Source organism: Serinus canaria, chromosome 2, assembly GCF_022539315.1.
Source record: "Serinus canaria isolate serCan28SL12 chromosome 2, serCan2020, whole genome shotgun sequence".
Classification (NCBI taxonomy): domain Eukaryota; kingdom Metazoa; phylum Chordata; class Aves; order Passeriformes; family Fringillidae; genus Serinus; species Serinus canaria.
Window position 1 is genome coordinate 17664602 of NC_066315.1, and position 19670 is coordinate 17684271.

A 19670-nucleotide genomic window follows, 5' to 3' on the forward strand; every position below is an offset into this window, starting at 1 on the left:
AATTCTTACTACTACAACAATACTTCTACATCACACTTGTGTCATATTATTGTTGTCTGAAGGATAGATCTGCTTTTTCCACAGATACAGTCTTTGAGTTTCCATTTTAACACCCCAACAGGGTTTTACTTGTCTGGACATGCAATTAGTGACACATTACTCTTGAAGAGAAAGCAAATAGTACCCATATTATCTCATTTTTAAGCATTTTCCATATTTTTCCACACCACTTCCTCAGAAAAGTTAAATGCTTATACATGTTTGTATAAACTAAAGGTTGTATTACCTGTGTGCAACTGATGTATTTGGATACTCTGTCTCACTGGGGGAGCTGGGGCTGAGGAGATGACTCATCAGCTGAATGCAACATCAAACCATCTCTCGTGACAAAACTCACTTGTGTGCTTTTGGTGCTTTTTCACCATTAGAAGATGTAACAATCTATGGCATCTTTCTTTGGGATGCCATCAGCTGGAAATGGTCCCATGCCAGGAGCAGGCACATGCCAGCATCTGTGTTCTCCAGCGCTGAAGAGAGTGGGAGGGAGCTGCCCACTTGCCCGCATACAGATCCTGTAGGCGCTAGTTATACTCTCCCTGATGCCTGCTCAAGGACTAACACACGTCTCTAGCTTTCATTTCTCTATTTCAAACCCAAACTTTTCACTATTTTCTGTTGAATCAACAACAACGAGTTACAAAGCCAGAATCTTCTCACAAACATCTCAGTTTGGCAGCAATATGGATTTCTATGGCATGAATGGCCAGAATTATTTCCTCTTTGATAAGGAGAAAAGCCTGAGCCATGGCTGCCCACCACCCTAGCACTGAAGCAAGGTACCCCACTTGCCTGGAGCCTCCTTGGCTTGGAGGCATGTTCTGCGCCGGATGCTGCCCCTTCTCTGCCGGCCTCCTCTTGCCCCGGCGGTGCCGAGGGCAGCCTGAGCTGGCCATGCTCACACAGGAGTGATGCCAGCAGAGCACAGGGCACAGAGCCCTCCCCTGGCCACCTGCCGTGCGGCCATTGAGCCAAGCAATGAATTCGGTGTGATGCGAACGTGAGGTACTGCCCCACAGCAGATCTCGGCATGCTCTGAGGAAGGGAGGAAACTGACCCAGAAGAACTTTTCCAAGTAAGGTAAAAGCAAGCATTCCTCCTCCCTCCCGTGGTGAATGAGAAGGAGGGGAAGATACCTCAGCCATCAGCATCGGGAATGCTCACTCACAGCCACGCACCACCCGCCACTGCGACAGGGTCTGGATGCTCCAACGAGTGGACATTTTACTCAATTCAGTGAATTTATCTGAAGGTAAAACGCCTCTCTGCTTATGACAGGATTTTTATCTACTACTCTGTATTCACTGATGCTGACCCCAGTTTCTTTCAACCTAGAGAAAAAAAATCCATGTCTAATGATGGGACAGAGTTTATTTGCCATATTTTTAGGTTGTAATGATATTCAAATCATCCTAAAAATCTGCACGTTTTCCCACGAGCCTCGCTAGCTCCTGTTGGTGGCCAGCTGCATGCTCCCTACTGTGGCAAGCTGCCAAAACTCATTTCTTTTAATCCTGAGTGCTGTGAATCACCGAGCAGGACATCCACAGGCTGCTCCCCCTTGGCAAGACCATGGCTTGCTCTTCAGCTGGCTGATCCCCAGAGTTAGCAAAAACAGTTTTTCACGAAACTCTGTTATAAATTACTAACATAAAACAACATTTTCCAAGTTTTTGGGTTTTTTTAAACTGTAAGCACCTAGATAAATTGAAACCTGTTTTTCAGGAAAGCTGTGTGTCTATAGTAAAGATATTCATTAGGAGCAATAAAAGCTCTAGGTGCTCAGCACTTATGCTGCCAGACCTCTTATTCAGATGTTTAATTGCAGGAACTTGCATTTGAAAATGCTGCCCTAAGGAACTCAACAGCCCGTCTAAGAGCAGCTTAATTGGTCCAGACAAGTCCAGACTGAAATATGCAACATGCTGTGGCATCTCTTTGGAATACGTGTAATATCAGAAAACCCCAAGCCATCCACATTAAAGTGTAACAATATTTCACAGTATGTTTCTGTTCAAATCCAAGGTTTTCTTTTTCTACAAACACCTGAGATTTGAGGGTAGAAAAAGAAGTAAAACAACAGAGAAAACTATTAGTTACTCACTAATAAAAAACAAAAGTCATACTTAATGAAAGAAACCTTTACAATAAAATCATTTATCTCTCTGCTTTATTCTAATCCTTTGTCATGAGAATACTTTATTCACACATGAGAGTCAAATTAAAAAAGCCATGGGTCACCTCACTGTTTTTCCTGCCAAGGCTTCTAGGAGTCCATCAATTTTCCTCAGACCAAAATTTCATCTTTCCCAGTCTCTGTCATATTCTTGCATCACAGCTTCAGTTTATTATTACTTTGTTTAAATAAGTTATCCATAAATTCCAGCCTGGACATCAGCATTTGTCTTAATTAAGACCTTATGGCAGTTTCAGTTGGAAGCTATTTTTCTTTTTCCTCCTGAAAAACTCTACTGTGAAGTATTCACAACCCAGCACGACCCTTTGTTCCATCCAGGAGATGGCTGCGTTTCATCAGCAGTGGGTGAGGTAACTCCTACCTACACAATCCCCAAAATCGCCATGAGAACTGTGAAGATTAAAAGGGATGATTTAAACAAAAACTGTCATTATACTGATTAAAGGGGAAAGATCTTTACATGCTTAAAACCACATGCAAAAACTAAGGTGGGGGGGCGGGGGGGAAAAATATATACCAGATGCCTAAATGTACCTAGGGGATAGTGAGTTCTGATGCAAGATTATTTGCCCATCCCTGTTCCTCCCACACGGGTCCCTAAGGAAAACAGGAGGAGGGTCTGTTTCTGTGCTGTTTCCCAAAGCAAAGGCACACAGTGCAGCGATCCTGGAAAAACCTGTTTTTCTGTGTTTCTACAAGCTGAGAAGGCGCTCTGCATTAATATGCGATTTTAAAAACACCCCCAAAAAGGTCCACGGCCGAGAGGGCCGGCGGGTGGGGGCAAGGGGAGCGGGCAGGGTGCGCTGCCAGCCCCCAGAGGAACAATGGCCCGGGACAAGCAGCGCTGCGGCCGGCGGCAGCACACCCACACCGCCCACTTATTTTTAGCCTCTACTCGTGGAAGGAAACGTGTTGAAGCACTTACTAGAGCTTGTTGCTCTGGCACCTGGGAGAGTTAGGGGGCTGCCGCAGGAGAGGGGCTGTAGAAGCTTCTGCTCCTCTCTCCCGACTCGTCACCTGGTTCTTACTCTTTTTCCCTCCCTCGAGGCCACCGCGGCGAGGGAGGAGAAGCCACACCTCAGCTCTCCACACCTCTGCCTCTCCCGCCCTTCCCTGTGGTCCCATGTTTATCGGCCTGCTTAAATGCTGAGAGGCGAAACACAAATCAGGTGCAAATGAGCCGCTGCCGCTCTGCCTTATCCTGGGGCTCTCGTGACTGCGCTCTTGGCTGCGGTAGAAACCGTGCAGAGGCGCCCTTTAGGTGCGGATCTACAGGGCCTGTACACATTCACTGCCTCCCTGGGGAAAAGACGGTAGCTGCTGTAGGCATCCATTCTGTGTGGCGTTACAAGCCACCTAGAAATGGAAGAGAAGCTCAGCAGGATGAAAGGTGAGATACAGGTGACTTTAGAGGTACACTGTGTATATAATTCTGCAAGTTACAGAACTAGGGTTTTTTTGCATGTTCAATACAAAAATATTTACTACTCTGCCCACAGAGCTGTTCTTAATTTGCAGCAAGACTTGTACCACCTAAGCCAGTTCCAAGTAGGTAAATAAAAGAAATATAAAACTGGAATTGGGACAGTGTTTAGGAATCACTTACTTATCAAGGATCTCCCATTGAATTTTGGTGGATTTCAGAGCATCTAATACAAGAGCTTCATGTCTAGCATGCCATTAAAGGAAAAGTCAGAATTTTTAAAATTGTCAGAGGACGCACATGCATCACACTCCCATATGCAATTAATTTATATGCATAATACTTTATTGGTGTGAAATCCAGAGAGACAAAGCATGCAGATTCATATTTCTTTGAGAATTTTAGTTGTGAAGCAAGACACACACAATTAAAGGGTAACAAACTCAATTCACAGCAGAGTGCAGAAAAAAGAAAGTACAGTACTAACTCTCTGAGAGGATTCAATTTTCATCATGTACCTTTGAATGTCAAGTTCTGAATGAAGGGAGACCAACATGCACTGCAAAACCTGTGGATCAAAGAGAGAAAAGAAGGGGAGGGGGAGAGATAATTGTTAACAGGAAAAGAAAAAGAGAACAATAGAAATTTAAAAAGAATAATGTGCACGTACTGAAAGTATACTGAATATGAGAAGAGAAGAGAAAGAAGTACTGAAAAACAATGAAGGAAGTGCACATGTGGCAGAGAACAATATGCTCTATCAATACTTAATATGCAGTATTTTCAGAACTCTTGCTGGACTCAGTTCAGATGTGCTACATGTGATTGGATGTCAAAGAAACAAAGGATGTTCTAATATTAGAGTTAATGGGTGAAAACTGAGCCATAGATATATATATATATACACACCATATATATAAAACATAACTGACAAATAACAAAACATTTCTTCCTGAGAAATGATACAACTCTTGGCTGGAGTTAGCAGCAGTCACTACACTTTTGTGTTCATTTTACACTTACTACAGGACATGGAATCCTTCAAGCAGAACTTAGAAATACTGTGAAACTCATGAGTAACCACAGCTTAAAAAGGAATAAGAGAAACTATACTATGAATAAAAAGTCTTTGCCAATCACATTTCTTTTTACTATTCTACCTCTGATCTTGAAACCTACAGAATGTGAGAATTTGCTAAAAGGGGTTTAAGGGCCAAAAAAACCCAACCAGTTTTTCCTCCAACACATGAACAAGATACTAATTGGAGGGGAAATTGCCTACTGCTGTTTGAGTTCACAGAGGTGGATGTCCTCTATTTTCCTTAATCTTCATTTGCCTGTGGGTAAAGGACATTTTTGTAGAGGGCTCTAAAAAACCTTCTCTAAGCAATCAATTTCTCCTTCAACAGATTCAGGCTCCCACAACTGCTGCTTCCCAGTTCAGAACATGCAGCTATTCATACCAGGCAAAGTAATGCAACTGCTTTGACAACAAGGACGTCATTGTCAAAGAATCTTATTTAACGAGTAATTATAATGCCAACATCACAATTAAGAGAGTAATTCAAAAAATCTTTTGAATTTTACAAACGCAGAGGATATGAGCATGTGAGAGCTGATTCTGGGGATGAGATAAGCAACTTATAAGTATGCTATGATTTTTCATGCTTTTGTCTGTTGGATACTTTGGAAGGGCAGTACCATTTTATTTTAAAGAGAACAATAGATCATTTTTCTTCCTATGATAACTGCATAATTTAGAATTGTTCAAGTAAAATGTGATTTTTACAAATAAGCTATTTATGCAAACACAGTACAAATTAAATGTAGCCTTCCGGCAACAACTGGAAACATTCCAGTTCCAAACCACAAAGACAAAACAGTCTGTTGCTAATGTCTCGGTAATACTGAAACTGTATTGGGGTTTTTCATGTTTTTATAATGTTACCGCCCCACATAGGCAAACCTGAGAAACCCTCCTTGGCTTTTATTAAACAATTCTCTTTAAAAAGAAAAAAAAAAAGGAAAAGGATTGTATAAGACCAAGTCTCTTTGCATTGCCAAACACACAAGACTTCCAAGAGAAAAAAAATCATCCTGCATGTTTGCTTTACATTCAGCCATCATTACACATCAAGACCACACATCAGAAAGGACATTACTCTGCCCAATAGCAGCATTAAAAGTGTGCAACAGTCACCCTTCCTAAAACCATTGCATAGGATCAGCTTGAGCTACTTAGTTTTCTCAAACCCTGTCACCTCATGGAGGATTACAATTGTGTCACTTTTCTCTGGACTTTCTTAGTCCCAAAGGGAGTGAAACATGAATTCTGACCAAAAAGACGGGTAAGGAAATGAGGATGCTTGAGAAAACCTGCAACACTTCTCACCCTCAATCCAGAGAAATCCCTAACTCTTCCCTCCCTCTCATCACAATATGGTATTTATTTTAAACCAAGTAGATAAACAAACATATGCAGTTAAAATACATAAAATGAGTCCACCTTAGATCCAGAAGTCTCTCCCTCCTCCTGCAGGAATTGATTTGAAATCATATGGATTTGCTGCTGGATTAGGAGCTAGTGTTCTCTGAATAAACACAGCCTTGCAGGAAAAAAAGAATCACACACCAATCCAGAACCACAACAGCAGTGCAGCAGGAGGCTTCTTCTACTCCTGCAAAAGGCAGCCCCAGGAGACTAACAAGGCATCCACGGTGTTATGTAGCAAACTTCAGATCTCCTAAAGAAGATCCAGACATGCCAGTGTGGGAGAAATATAATTAAGACCATTACTTCAGCCCACGTAAAGACCTTATTATGAATGAAATTTGAAGACATTTGGGTCTGAATCCAAACCTGAAGTATGGCTTCCTTTGGATCTTTCCAAAATATTTCTTAACTGTCTGCATTTCTGTCCAAACTCAACACCACACTGATGCCTTCATCAGCACTCCAGTAACCTCAGGGGTATTTAAAGATGGAAACCAATAATGATGTCTTTTTTCCTTTACTTCTAGATTGTAGAGGAGTATGATTTTTTTCCATCTATCAGCATGCATATGGTTATATATAGTCCACAATGATGGGAAATGAATCCAAGGAAAGCTTTCTAATTTCCAAATGCAGCAAGGGCTGCGATCTCTCGACTCCAGGGACAGGTTTCTGGGACAATCCCCTGTCTTCTGCTTCCCTCACCAACTCTATAATTGTTCCAGAAAGATGAGGCATCAAAACAAATATCCAGCATGAGGAGAGAAACAGGATGTTGGACCAAATCCCACAGAAGATTAAAAACCCCTGGACTTGACTTACTAAGAAATAAAGAACTGTAGAGTGCAGAACACTCAACTAACGTGCTCTGAGCAACCTCTGCTGGCCAGCAGATAGGATCCCATGCCTTCTCCTCAGTGGAGTTGTACAAAGCCTGTGATTTCATTTTCTTCTATGAGTGCAGATCCTTAGCTGGCCTGAATGAACATTACTTGACCATGTCTAATGGTGCAAGAAAAACCTGTGAAAGGGCCTGTCACTTCCAAATGAGATGGAAGAAAGATCGTGATTTTCACTTTCTGTTAACCAAATACCCTCAGAGCACAGAGGCTCCTGTTGAAACTAGTGTTGTGTTTTTATGAGTTGTGGAAGCATATAAAATAGAATAAAAGAGGCAGCAATGCTTGTACATGTTGGACTGGCATGCAAAGAAACAGATTAATACAGGCAGATGGACATAGAAAAGTAATACATAAAAAAAGCAACAAAAGAACACAAGTAGTTTCCTCTGGAAAAAGGTGGAAAATATTAGAGGCCAAGAAGAGTAGAAGCTGGGGCTGGAACACAACACACAACTAAGAAACAGTTGCAGTGTCACTACTGGCAGGCATGAGCAGGAAGGGGTGTTACATTTGAGAAAATTTTGGGAGCCAGACATCATTGTAATGAGAAGAGTACCAGAGACAAAGGAAACAGCTGCAAAACATGTTGCTTTTGAACTTTAAACCTAAATGGAGCAAGTGGTGGCCCTGGAAAAGGGTGTAGAAGGCTAAGAGTCATATGAGGAAAGCAAAGTTTTCCAGGAATGTGCTGAATGTCATCAAACGAAGACATAAGGAAAGTCTGGTGAATACCACTTGTAAGGTGGTGCCCAGAGGAATATGCAGCAGTTTAGGGAGGACAAGGATTAATACCCTGAGGCTGGCTGACTGTATTAGTCATTATCCCGGGGCCCTCAAAACAAGGGTGAATGAACTGCAAGTCTGCCTTGTGGGATCTGCTTGCTAAGCAGATCAAAGGAGCGTGTATTCACCATTTTAAGCAGGATCAGACCTGTTGAACACTGAAATTCTAAGTCTCCAGAGGAAAACACAGATGCTTGAGACATTTGTGTTGATGATTTAGTAGGAGACATCTGTCCCCCTGAGTCAGTCTGAAATAATGTCACAGAAGGGTGTTAGGAGCACAATGTGCTCCCTCCGCAGGAATGCAGCACTGCTGTTCTGGCTGGCAGTGACATACAAGCTGAAATGCCTTTTCACTGGCAGTACTGCAAAAGAGGAGCATTTTAAGTTTTCCCCTTTTTTTCAGCCTGTGTAATATGCCCTTGATTTATGCTTCTGATGGATTTCAAAAGGGAAGTCCTTACAAAAGCAGAATACATTAAACACATTACATTTATCATGGGTCACCCAGGAAGATGACACTTGTTGAAAAAAAAAGCAGCTAAAATCAGAGAAATGCAGGAGTACAGAATGAAGCAAAGGGTGGCTAAGCCAGGACCCCAGCACATTAGGATTACAATTCGTGTTCCTTAGGTTTACAGTCTCTGGGTGAAATCCTGCAGAGACATGCAATCAGCTGAAGCTGCAGGGAAATGATAATGAGAACACAAAGGGCTTGAGATGAGTATGTAGATGATGATATACAACTAAATGAGATGCTGACTCATAAGTCCTTTAAAACAGCTTGAAACTGAAGGAAGGAAATGAGGATCAACTGCCTATTTCCTGTGTGCAATGGTTTTGTGGGGAGGATGCAAGAAAATGGTGTTTCTCAACAATGCTGGGATGGGAAAAAGTGAGGATAGTAACTCAGCTGGGATCAGGCCAAAGAGGTTCTTCCAACAGAAATGTTAAGCACACAAGTATCTGCCAAAGAAGGGAAAGGGTGAAGTCTTTAATCACATGAAAGCACAGTCAGTGTACAAGATCAACTGAAGGCGATCTACCTGACAGCTCCTAAACAACTGCGGGGGTGAGGGGTGACACACGTGGTGATGGCCAATGACAAATGGTGCTAAAGGAAGCATGGAAACAGAAAAAGCCTGAAATTCAAACCAGGAATGCACTCAGAGAGATAGCAAAGGAAGAGGTCTGCACAAAACATTATGACTTCTTATGTTTCAAGATTTACATTTTCCAGGACACTCTACATCTACATATCCCTCAAGCTGCACACACTCTTTGGCTCAAACTCATTAAACATTACAGCTGAAAATGACATATGTTAACCAGGCAAACTATTTTGGTTTCGATTTCCAAACAAAAACAAAAAATAAGGGTCTTCTCTTCATTGTTGATTTCATCTTCCTCCCAGTTCTTGTCAAAAAATAGCTAAAACCTTGTGTTTCATTTCAGTGAAGATTAAACCTATTATTTTATATAATTTCATATAATATATATAGTAGATTTTAAAAGCAAACACCCAAAACAAGAAAAAAAAATCTCAAGGGAATTCAAATCACAGTCCAAATTATACTTTTCCAGAGATATAAAATATTTACACCTTTAAGCTAAAAAATAGTCTGGTATTCAGGAGGTTCAAAATTTCTCCAGGGTTAGTCTCCATTTTCTTGTCTCTCCACCCATGTAGAGTTGCTGTGTTGAAACACCTTATTTTTGCACTGCCTCAACATAAATACAGTATTGTATCTGTATTCCAGTTCCTGTACAATAGCAAATGAAAATGTAACTTCTTGTTCACCATAGATGACTTTAAAGTCTAGTGGGTTTTAAGCAAGAACCTGCAGGGTATTGTATATTTCAGTCTTGGTTTTATGCTTTAAGTACATAATTAAACATGTAATTAGGAATAATCATAGAGGAAATCCATGAGACTTTTCATTAATGAAGGCAGGCATGAATAGATTGTTTGGTTGCTCTTGGGCCCTAGCACCTACAGGGGTGGGGGCTTATCAGACTCTACTCTTTCTACATTTCACATGAAAGCAACCAAGACAATACATAAAAGATATTATTCCTGTATTTATGATTTGTCTGTCCCCCACTACAATTTAAGTATCACTCTGCAGTGCAACATACAAACCCAGACTGGTTGGTGCAGGCTGAAGAAAATATGATGGCTGGTCCTAATTTCTCTGAGCTAATCTGAACCTGATTTCAATCCACGAACCTGAACTTTAATTAGTCCTTTGTGATGCAAAATTATGTATGCAAAAAGCCTCCATTGTACAGACCTGGAAAACTGAAAAAACATTGGCTGAAGATTCAAACTTGGCTGCCCAATGAGGTTTACAAGTTTCCAAGGAGGTACCTCCCTGTGCCTTCTTATAATTCTGTAAGATTTGCATGAAACAGACCGATTTTCAGGTAGTGGTTCAATTGTGAGTTTTCAACCACTGACATGTAATATCTGAGCTAGCCAACAACTTAAATATAGATTCAGAGACTAAACTTTACTGAGTGTCAAGAAGATTGTTTACAATTTTTCCATATTTTTCCCACTGTTGAAAATTGGGAAAATTAGACAAATGCAGTTTTTTGGTTTCCAACAGTGTATCTCTCCTATTATTCACTTCCTTCCTCCTATCATTATCATCTCTTCTTGGAAACACAATATATTGCTGAATATAAACAACAAAAAATATTATAAATCTTTATAAAGGAATAAAGAAACAATTATAACCTAAGAAGGAAAAGCTTTCCATGAGCTGTCTCCAGTATTTTGAAAAGTAAGAATAATAGAGAAAATGTGATGTTTAAAGAACAAAGCTGTTTCTCTCTCTCATTCTTCTCTGGTATTTTTCTCCCAACTTTATTTAAACAACTGGTTGACCTGGTTATTCATACAACAACCATTGCTGAAAATCACAGTATGGTGTATGCAAGAACAACTGATAGTCTACTGAGAACAACATCCTCTGAAATGCAAAAAAATGCATGGACTTGTCATCTTTCATTGCTCAGACTTAACTGTAATGTTTCTTTAACAAGTTCTTGCTTTTGGACTTCATTTTTGGCCTTCAGTATTGATTAAATGTACCTAATTTTTTAGGCTGTGATCTGCTTATCCATTTAAACCTTATAAAAACTACTCAAAATTGTAGAAATTTGACTTCCAATTCAAAATTACAAGGTTACAGGAGTTGCTCCCCCACCCCAAAAGAAAAAAAAAAGGTATTTACTCAGAAGACAGTACAGACAAAAATGTCTACACACATTTTGTTCCACCTTTTTCCTTTGTACCTCCAGAAGACAAAACAACTTTAATGGACAGGTTTGCTAATAACTTAAAGCCCACAACTCCATATGATGGTCTCAGCCAAGAACCACCATTTTAACTACTGCCCTGGACAACTTTAGGAAGGGGTTTATGCAGTAGAGTACCTGCCTGTCAGGATGCCTGCCTGCTTTTCTGCACAGCTTTTATGAACAAACAAAACTTACTGCATTTATATATCTCAAAGCTCTTAATTACTTTTAAGAAAGTAAGTTTAGAGCAGAAACAATTTAGAGAGCACTCATCAAGGGTAGCCTGGGTAAGAAAAATCAATGGAGAACTGCAGTGGCAACCTCATATTTTGGCAAGTCTTACCAAGTATTTCTCAATATACTAAAGCCTTCTTAGAAAATTTAATTAGAATTCACTTGACCATAGAGAAATGGGTGAATAACTTTGGTCCAATCCTAGCTTTCTATGGTCTGAGAGTTAACAAGCTTTGGTTCCCATTTCAGTCATAAAACCACTTTTCCTGTCCTTGGCCCACCATGTACAACAGAACTCACAATACCTTTTTACCTTACATGGCTTCTGCAGTAATTAACTCATGAACAGTTTCCAGCACACAGCAGGGAAAACTGCGACAGAAAAGTATTACATTTATACACCACATTAAGTTTGCTCTTAACCTCTTGTAAGGATCACTGTCTTAACACAGTAGGAAGGTTTTGCTAAGCACAGTCTCCTACATTTTCCCTTAGAACACCTAAAACTTTGAACTACAACATCAAACAGAAAAAGCCTACCTGTTTTATGATTAACTGAATTTATTATCTTCCACCCTTTCTTAAACACATACTTGTCATCTACACAATTACAAGAGAACTATGAGCTCAGAAATGCCTTTGTGCAGCATACACCAGCTTACAATTGAATAGTTACAGAGTAATTAGAGTGGAATCCAGGAGAATAAGTCAGTCTTACTATCTTATAATATCAGTTATCTCATATAGGTGAGACAGATAAATATCAAGTACATACAATGTTATACACAAACAGTGAGATTCTGCAAAGTCCAAAGTGATTCCTAGTTTTTATGCAATCAGATATCACTACTATGATGCTAGGGGCTAATTATCTCCAGCCAATTTTAGGCTGTGGAAAATTATTGTGACATCACTATTACAAAGCAACACTTTAAGTTTTCATTGATAAGGATATTTACATATTAATTTAATTTTCAGATTTATATATAGATAGTCAAATACTGTATATTGTTCAGAAGTCTTCATTGCAATATGTTTTATTATGTACTTCAAAACTTTCTTAAAGTTATCTTCTCACAATTAAGGCATACAATGTAAACTCAATAATAAACAAACCATAACATCAGCCCATTAATCAGATATGTCAGTTTAAATATATCCTATTTGGGAACAAAACCAAATGCTACTGGCTTTATAAACCTTACAGAACAGGGAACAAAGGTAGAGTTGGATTTCAAGAGTTGATGTCATCATTGTTCACAAGCCAACACAAGGCTTTAAAACTGAAAAGAATCTACAGAATATAAAATGGTTTCCAACTTGTAAGGGGCCAGGCCACTCACCAGTGGATAATAATCTGCAGTAGAGTTTAGGCTTTTTTCCTGAGGACAACCTGGGGGAGGGGATCAAACACATTTATGCAGAACAGAATGTGCAATTCTGTATTCATATGGTCTGTAAAGAGAAATGTATTTCTAAAATCTCATTTACTTCCATTGTGCATATCTTCTCTTCAAATGCTTAAACATTTCACAAGTTGGGATCTTTGCACAGAACACCTTTGTTCCCCAAAACCCTTTCTAGCTACTGTGCTAGCATCACTCTTAAATGACAAAGTATCAAAAATAAGGAGAAAACAAGCCTAACATCCCTGAACGTCTTCAAGGACAGGTTTGATGAAGCTCTGAGTACCTGCTCCAGAGGAAAGTGTGCCTACCCATGGCAGGGGGTAGCAACCAGATGATCTTTAAGGCACCTTCCAACCCAAACCACTCCATGATTAGTATGAGCCAATAGGTATCTTTTCTGCATATCACAGAGAGTTGCAGTGACAGGAGTATGTACATTTGAATTTTCTCTTCCATTATTTAGTTTTCTTTTAGCACATACACACATTTTAGAACACCGTATCCTTAGAACTGCTGAAAATTTACCAAATTGAATCTTAAAACTTTGAAATGAAGTAAACTTTAGCAGACAAAACCAGATGAGCAGTACATAGCTTCTTCTGCTCTTTTGTGACTATTCAATGACCTCCCATTACTCAGTGCCTTCCCTCTCCTAAATTCAGCAAAAGAAACTGTTATCTGTTCAAACAAAAAAGGGTATAAACAAATATTTGAAAAAACTATCTCAGCTTCTTCTAATTACATGGCACAGCCTCCAACAGCCAATAAATACTGTAGACAGAACATAATGTAGGTTTGTACTTGGGATTATCCATTTGCCTGGTTACTGATACTGCTGACAGCATGTCTTGTGAGTTATAGGTATGCACACAAAAGGAATCCTTACTCCACAGAAGCTCATGGGATGTGTTTACTACAGGCATCCCTAGAGGTTATTGTCTTCAAGTGTCTTTAAGCCTCAAAAACAGACTTGAAAGATTCAAAGTGAAAAAAGAATGGGCTCTAATGTATTGTTTGTGAAGGAATCTGAGACTAATTTGCTTTCTAACAGGTGATTCTGTAGGACTTAAAAAGCAAAATATACTGGCAGTGGTCTTCTAAGATGTGTCTGAACATGGGTGAAGGTGCCTAGTCATGTGGAAATAAATGTGTTCATACACTCTACAGATATTCCATTGTAAGCTTTTTTTCTGTCTGGTGTTTGCTGTATGTCTTGGTGTTATCTTGGAAACTTGAAAATAATTCCTATTTTGGCCATGGAGCAATACCTACTTTTTTTGGTCTCTGTTCCTCATTCATCACTGGTCTGTTTTTTAGATGGAAATAGAACTTGTTTCTTGAAGCAGCAGTGAAATGTTATTATCTACTTACAATCATCAAGGCCTTCTATTCTCTGATACAGTTGTTAGCAAGGAAAACTCTGTGATGGTAACTCACAACATCTAAATGTGCACTGCAGAGGAGCATATTTTCCCTTCAGTGTCCTTAAGAGATTATCTTCTGGCTTGCACTGGTATCAATTCTGATTGAGAGAAATCATGACCCTGAGATATACTCAGCAGTACCATCCTATTCAGCATGCTGCTCACAACATAAAGTGATGACAGGCTTGTTGTTCCCAGAAATAATAACCAGGTTGACCAGCTAGAAAACACAGATCTTACTCTCATCCACTCAGAAAGGAGATGCAAAGACGGTTTATGTGGGAGATAATAGCTGTATGACAAATATTCCATACTATAGGACTTTAGATTTGGTTGCTGCAGAATAGAGACTGAGAAACTTTTTTTTTTTTAACCTGAAGATTCTGGGCTAAAGTAATTCAAAATTGAAGAGGTACTCTGATTTGATGAACTCAAAAGGAAATACTAAGTTCTTATGAAGACATGAACATATTCAAGACTTTTATTCACACTGACAGTGTTACTCTATTATCCCTTTAACCCTCTTAAAAGAGTTCCCATCCTCAACCATTTTCTCTAGTTATTGAAATTATGAGAAGTATCATTATTTCTCTTCTTCTGAAAGTCGAACAGAAAACCCAGTCTGACAATGAAGGTGGATTAAGGAGAGTTCTGTGAAAGCAGATGTTGCAGGGAGTTCACTGAAGGTTAGGTAGTGTAAGAAAGCCAAGTGGAAAAAAAAAATCTACTGGATGATCATATCTGCCCTGACATGCATTGACTGAGCTTTCAGTTCTGTTTATCTCAGGAACTGAATAAATGGCCAGTAACTTCAATAGTGTCCAATAAGGCAAGGGTGCAAATTGTACAACAATGCTGAAAGAAATAAGATGATATTTAATTTTTCTGAAGGAGCACTGAATTCTAAAAAGATATAATAATTTGATTGTTTCAGAGCTATTAGTAGATAATTTTCGGTCATATATCTTTCTGCCAAAGCTCTAACAGAAGAAAGTAGGGCATAACAAAAGAACCCAGTAGCAGCAATACCTAGATGTCTCTTCTGATTCACTGGTGTAATTCAAGAAATTGATGATTCCACAGACGCCTTCAGAATGTGAACTGAGGGACTGTTTGTTGATGTTTTAAGTAATGGTTTAGATCCTTTCACAATATCTATTACTTTGTCTTATAAATTTCATTTAAAGCTCCCTGTCTAGAAAATGGAAAGCTTTTAAGAGATTTCTCAAAGAGGAATTTGAGGTACCAAATGGTAATAATTGTTAGGACAGCATTTTGCTGAATTTCAGAACTCAAAGTCTGAAGTTTAAATGCATGTGGCTACTTACAGAACATAGAGATAAGTCAGTATCAGATTACATGATTTCTAAATTATTGGCCTAAAAATCTATAAAAAAATGCATTTTTCCATTGAAAAGATAGACCCTTCTTTAGTAAAGGTTTGACTAATCATAGTGCATAAAGCTCCCCAAGAGTATTGCTCATGCTGACCTTTACAATGATAGCTCCTGTGCTGAAGGAAAACAGAAATTGCTCTCCCAAGAGGAATCAGAGAAAGGCAGTAGAAAAATATGAAGGAAAAAACCATACATGAACAACATCCAGAAAAGTATATTTCTAAATTAACTAGTTATTCTTATATTTTCTTTCTGAAAAGCAAATGAAAATTTAAAAAAAAATGTTTATGTGGCCTAAGAGAACAAAAAACCTCACACGTTTTCAAAAGCATTCTGTATACAATTCTAATTCAATCTAGTTAAGAGAACCTGCCTGTCTTGTTTGCATGAAATACCTAAAGGAAACTGAACAGAAGCTATTGTGAAACTGTGCAGCCCTCTTTTTATGGCTTGGTAAATGCTAGACAAATAATGATAACATATGGTCTAGAAAGAATCCTTATTAGATAGCATTTGAAATGGAGAGAGGGGAAGAGGGAACAAAACACTACTCACCCTTTGAGACCTTTCTTCTGAGGATCTACAACAGATAGCAGCTTATTGAAGTCTACAACTCCAGCTGCACCATTTATTGTGCAAGGACTGAGACAGATGTGATAACATGGCCCAAGAAACACGCACAACAGTTTGCAAACTCCTCTTACTTTGTCAAATATATACTCCAAGCAAGCAAGCAAACAAACAAAAACAGCCCTAGCAAATGTTAACCTTCACAAGGTGAACAAACTGATTTTCAGACAGGCTCTCACTCTGGACCTCACACTAATAGGTGGGAAATGCCTGGTTTTGGCTGCAGGGATGATAAAGACAGGCAGCTATCAGCCACTTTGAACATCCTTGGCTCCTTGAAGCAGAGGCCATAAAAGCCATGTTATGACTCAGATAAGCTGTCTACAGACCTCTCCTAAATTGCCTCACACAGGGCAGTCTGAAGGAGCAATGAGCAGTGGGAGCTGCAGCCACACAACCCTCACTTGCCTGGTGTCTCCTGTAGAGCTGCCTATGCTCAAATCTCTGGGCAAATCCCCAAGCAGCAACTTTTGCTTGTTCTCAAGGTACCTGATTCATGTTGGTGCTGGGCAGGTCACCAAGCAAAACAAGGACATCTGGCCCACAGCACAGGAGCTCTTCCTGTCCTGGCCCCTCTGAGGGCACCTCAGCTACACTTGCATGCACTGCTGCACCCAACATTGGGATGGCTTGTAGGTGAAAAATCTCTGTGGCAATCATTAGGATAGACTGAGTTTCATGTGATTCTCATGCCAGGAGAAGAAAAGTCAGTCATGTGAAGAGCCAGGTCTCTCTTTCTCTAGACTGCCACAAGCCATCAATGGGACATAGCCAGGAACATCTGATTGACCTTACCTAGCCAGGAACATCTGATTGACCTTACCTACATATATCTTACAAATACAATCTTTTCCAAGTGCTTTTAGTATTTGCCTTTTTGCCTAAAAGCAAGAATAAAGCAGTATTTTAGAAGTGTATCACAAGATACTAGAGCACTTGACAAATTCTTCTAAGTATCTGATATTTTGGGGTAAGATAAACCCCATCTCTTCCACAGTCAAAACTGATGAGACCACAAAGAAGGGAAAGCCAAAAACTATGCAAACTGAAAAATCTTCCTGGTGGATATGGAATAGTGGGATCAGGAAGGGCAATTCTTCCTTTGGTCATTGTAATTTGCAAAGGTTTCTTTGCCAGAAGGGGGTCTTCCACTTCTTTATCATGTGAAATGAAATAGCAATAAAAGTAAAGAGCTGCAAAAAATGCTATGCAAATTGCTGCAAGTAGAGTCACAACCTGCCACCTCAGAGTGCTGCATTCCTAATGCCTGAATCTGCTGTTTCACAACATCCTGTATTAACAGCAAAGCATGTGTCCAAACTGCATCTCTCCATTCTGTGCTTATTCTTTCTAGACTAGGCTTAACTCATTAGAACTAAGGAAAATCCCAGAGACAATTTTTATTTCCCTCATCTGTTGGAAAAATAGAATCTTCACATGAAATCTTCTATCAGTGATTGGGAAAAAAATCTAGGAGGCAGAAACGAGATAGAATCCTTCTAGACTTTCTTACAGTTGAAAATTGGCCAATTCAAAGAAGAATTTCTAAAGCAACAGACCATGCATGTTCATCTCTTTTCCAATTACTATTTTCTGGTTAGTAAATGTGACCTTCCTAGCAAGTACTACAGCTTTCCTAAGGCACTGTACTTTCAAAAAAAATTGTATTTTAGTAAACTTACTGGCAAAAGAAGCACATTTCAGTAAGCAAATATAAAAGGTTTGCCAGTTATGTTCCAGGCTATCATTCCTTTTCTTGATTTTCTTATGTTAACTGGAGTGGTGCAGAGGAGCACACAAAAATGCTTACTATGAAGAACATACTTTGCTGGAAGGAAGAAGTCAGCTATTCATGTAGTCAAATTCATTGGCACAGAGCTGATGTGAACTCTAAAGCATTAATGTTGTATTTCTATAAACTGCAAACAAAAGCTTGGAACTCTGAAAATAAGTAGCTTTAACAGTCTGACTTCTAGAACAGAGTCCTCAAAATGGTCTTAACTATTAATCATTAGTCTGATGGCATGGAGAATAAAAAAATAATGCCCTCTATCCCCAGGCTTTGCTTAGAATTTTCAGTGGTTGCTTTGTTTCTGACAAAGAGGTCTCACACTAGTCAAGCAGTCAAATTCTGCTAGCCTAAGTCATGCTGAACAGTGATCCTCCAGTAAATCTCTGTGAATTTCTAGCATTGAAAACAAACAAAAACAGAGTCAGAGTGTTCACAAGAAACCTCCAACTACTTTTAGGTGGCTGGAGGCACAATAAGGGGTGTCAGATGTTTAGGGAATTTCTTCTGTATATTTTGTTTTCCCAGTTTTAGATCTGTATTTTCATCACTCACTGTTACCTTAGTATTCTTCCCTCTGTCTTCTTCAACTGGTGGTTCTTATGGCCATGTCTTACCCCTACAATACTGTGAAGCCATGCAGAGTGAACAAGTCACATGCATCTGGTGATTTGTGCATTCCCACAGACCATTGTGATGAGTGAGGGTGCCACAGAAAGTAGCTCAGTGTCACATGGCCTGTGAGAATGACCCTGATTTTCAAAGCAAATTGCTACTTTCCCTACAGATTCACCTTTGCTGGTAAATAATGCCCTATGCCAGCTGTGAGGAGGAGAATATACAATATCCAGCGTTCCACACTTTGCAACACTCTGTTACCTCTCTGGAGGCACATTCTGAACTGTGGGAGCAAAGTGTCTGGGGAGGGAGATTTAAAACTTAATGCCTGGTGCTGAATGCACAGGGTCACACACAGAAGTTATACAGGAGGGAGGGAGCTCAGCTAGTTTTACTGGTGAGCTCTTCCAGGAGTGCTTGTGAGGAAGCCCCATAATTTGTAAAATTTTCAGCAAGATGAAGGAGACACAGAGCACAGTGCTGATAATACTGCTGAAATGCTTTAGACCTTCAGCAAGGCTGAATTATTCTGCGCTGTGTCCCTGAAATGGTCTGAAACCTTCCATGTTTATACAATACCAGATACCCCTTCAGGCAAAGAGCACTCCACATTTCAAAGCAAAGTCAAATACCAAAAAATTATTCATTTGGAACCACAGCAAAAGTTCAGACATGTTACTGAGCAGATTTCACTGAAGGCTCTAATGATCTAATCAGGGTGACTTAATTGCATTTGGCTTTGAAAGCAAAGCCCAGTGCCCAAAAAGGAGAGGGTTTTTCTGCAGAGCAGTAGCAGCTCCCAGCTGTAAGAGGAACTGAAGTGAGAAAGGATCCACACAGCCCACAGATAACTCTGCAGAAGCTCCACTGTAGTAACAAGATCATCTGGAACTGCAAGCACAAACAACATGCCTATTTTTGGAAGTACACTTGATCTATTGCATATGTGGAGATCTGAACACCTTTTGAGAGGGAGAAAATTATGAGGTTATGAACATTTGCAC

At 39.6% G+C, this 19670-nt stretch overlaps 1 protein-coding gene across 17 annotated transcripts in view; it reads right to left on the minus strand.

The window, feature by feature from the left end:
* Window positions 1-19670, minus strand: part of KIAA1217 (KIAA1217 ortholog) — a 356326-nt gene that overhangs the window by 100009 nt on the left and 236647 nt on the right. The window contains exon 3 of one of the 17 annotated variants that reach the window (XM_050970270.1): window positions 4165-4245. The exons of the other annotated variants lie outside the window; for them this stretch is intronic. Within the exon in view, the coding sequence (XP_050826227.1) occupies window positions 4165-4245 (81 nt within the window). The remainder of the gene's footprint in view (window positions 1-4164; window positions 4246-19670) is intronic. 17 annotated transcript variants of the gene reach the window in all.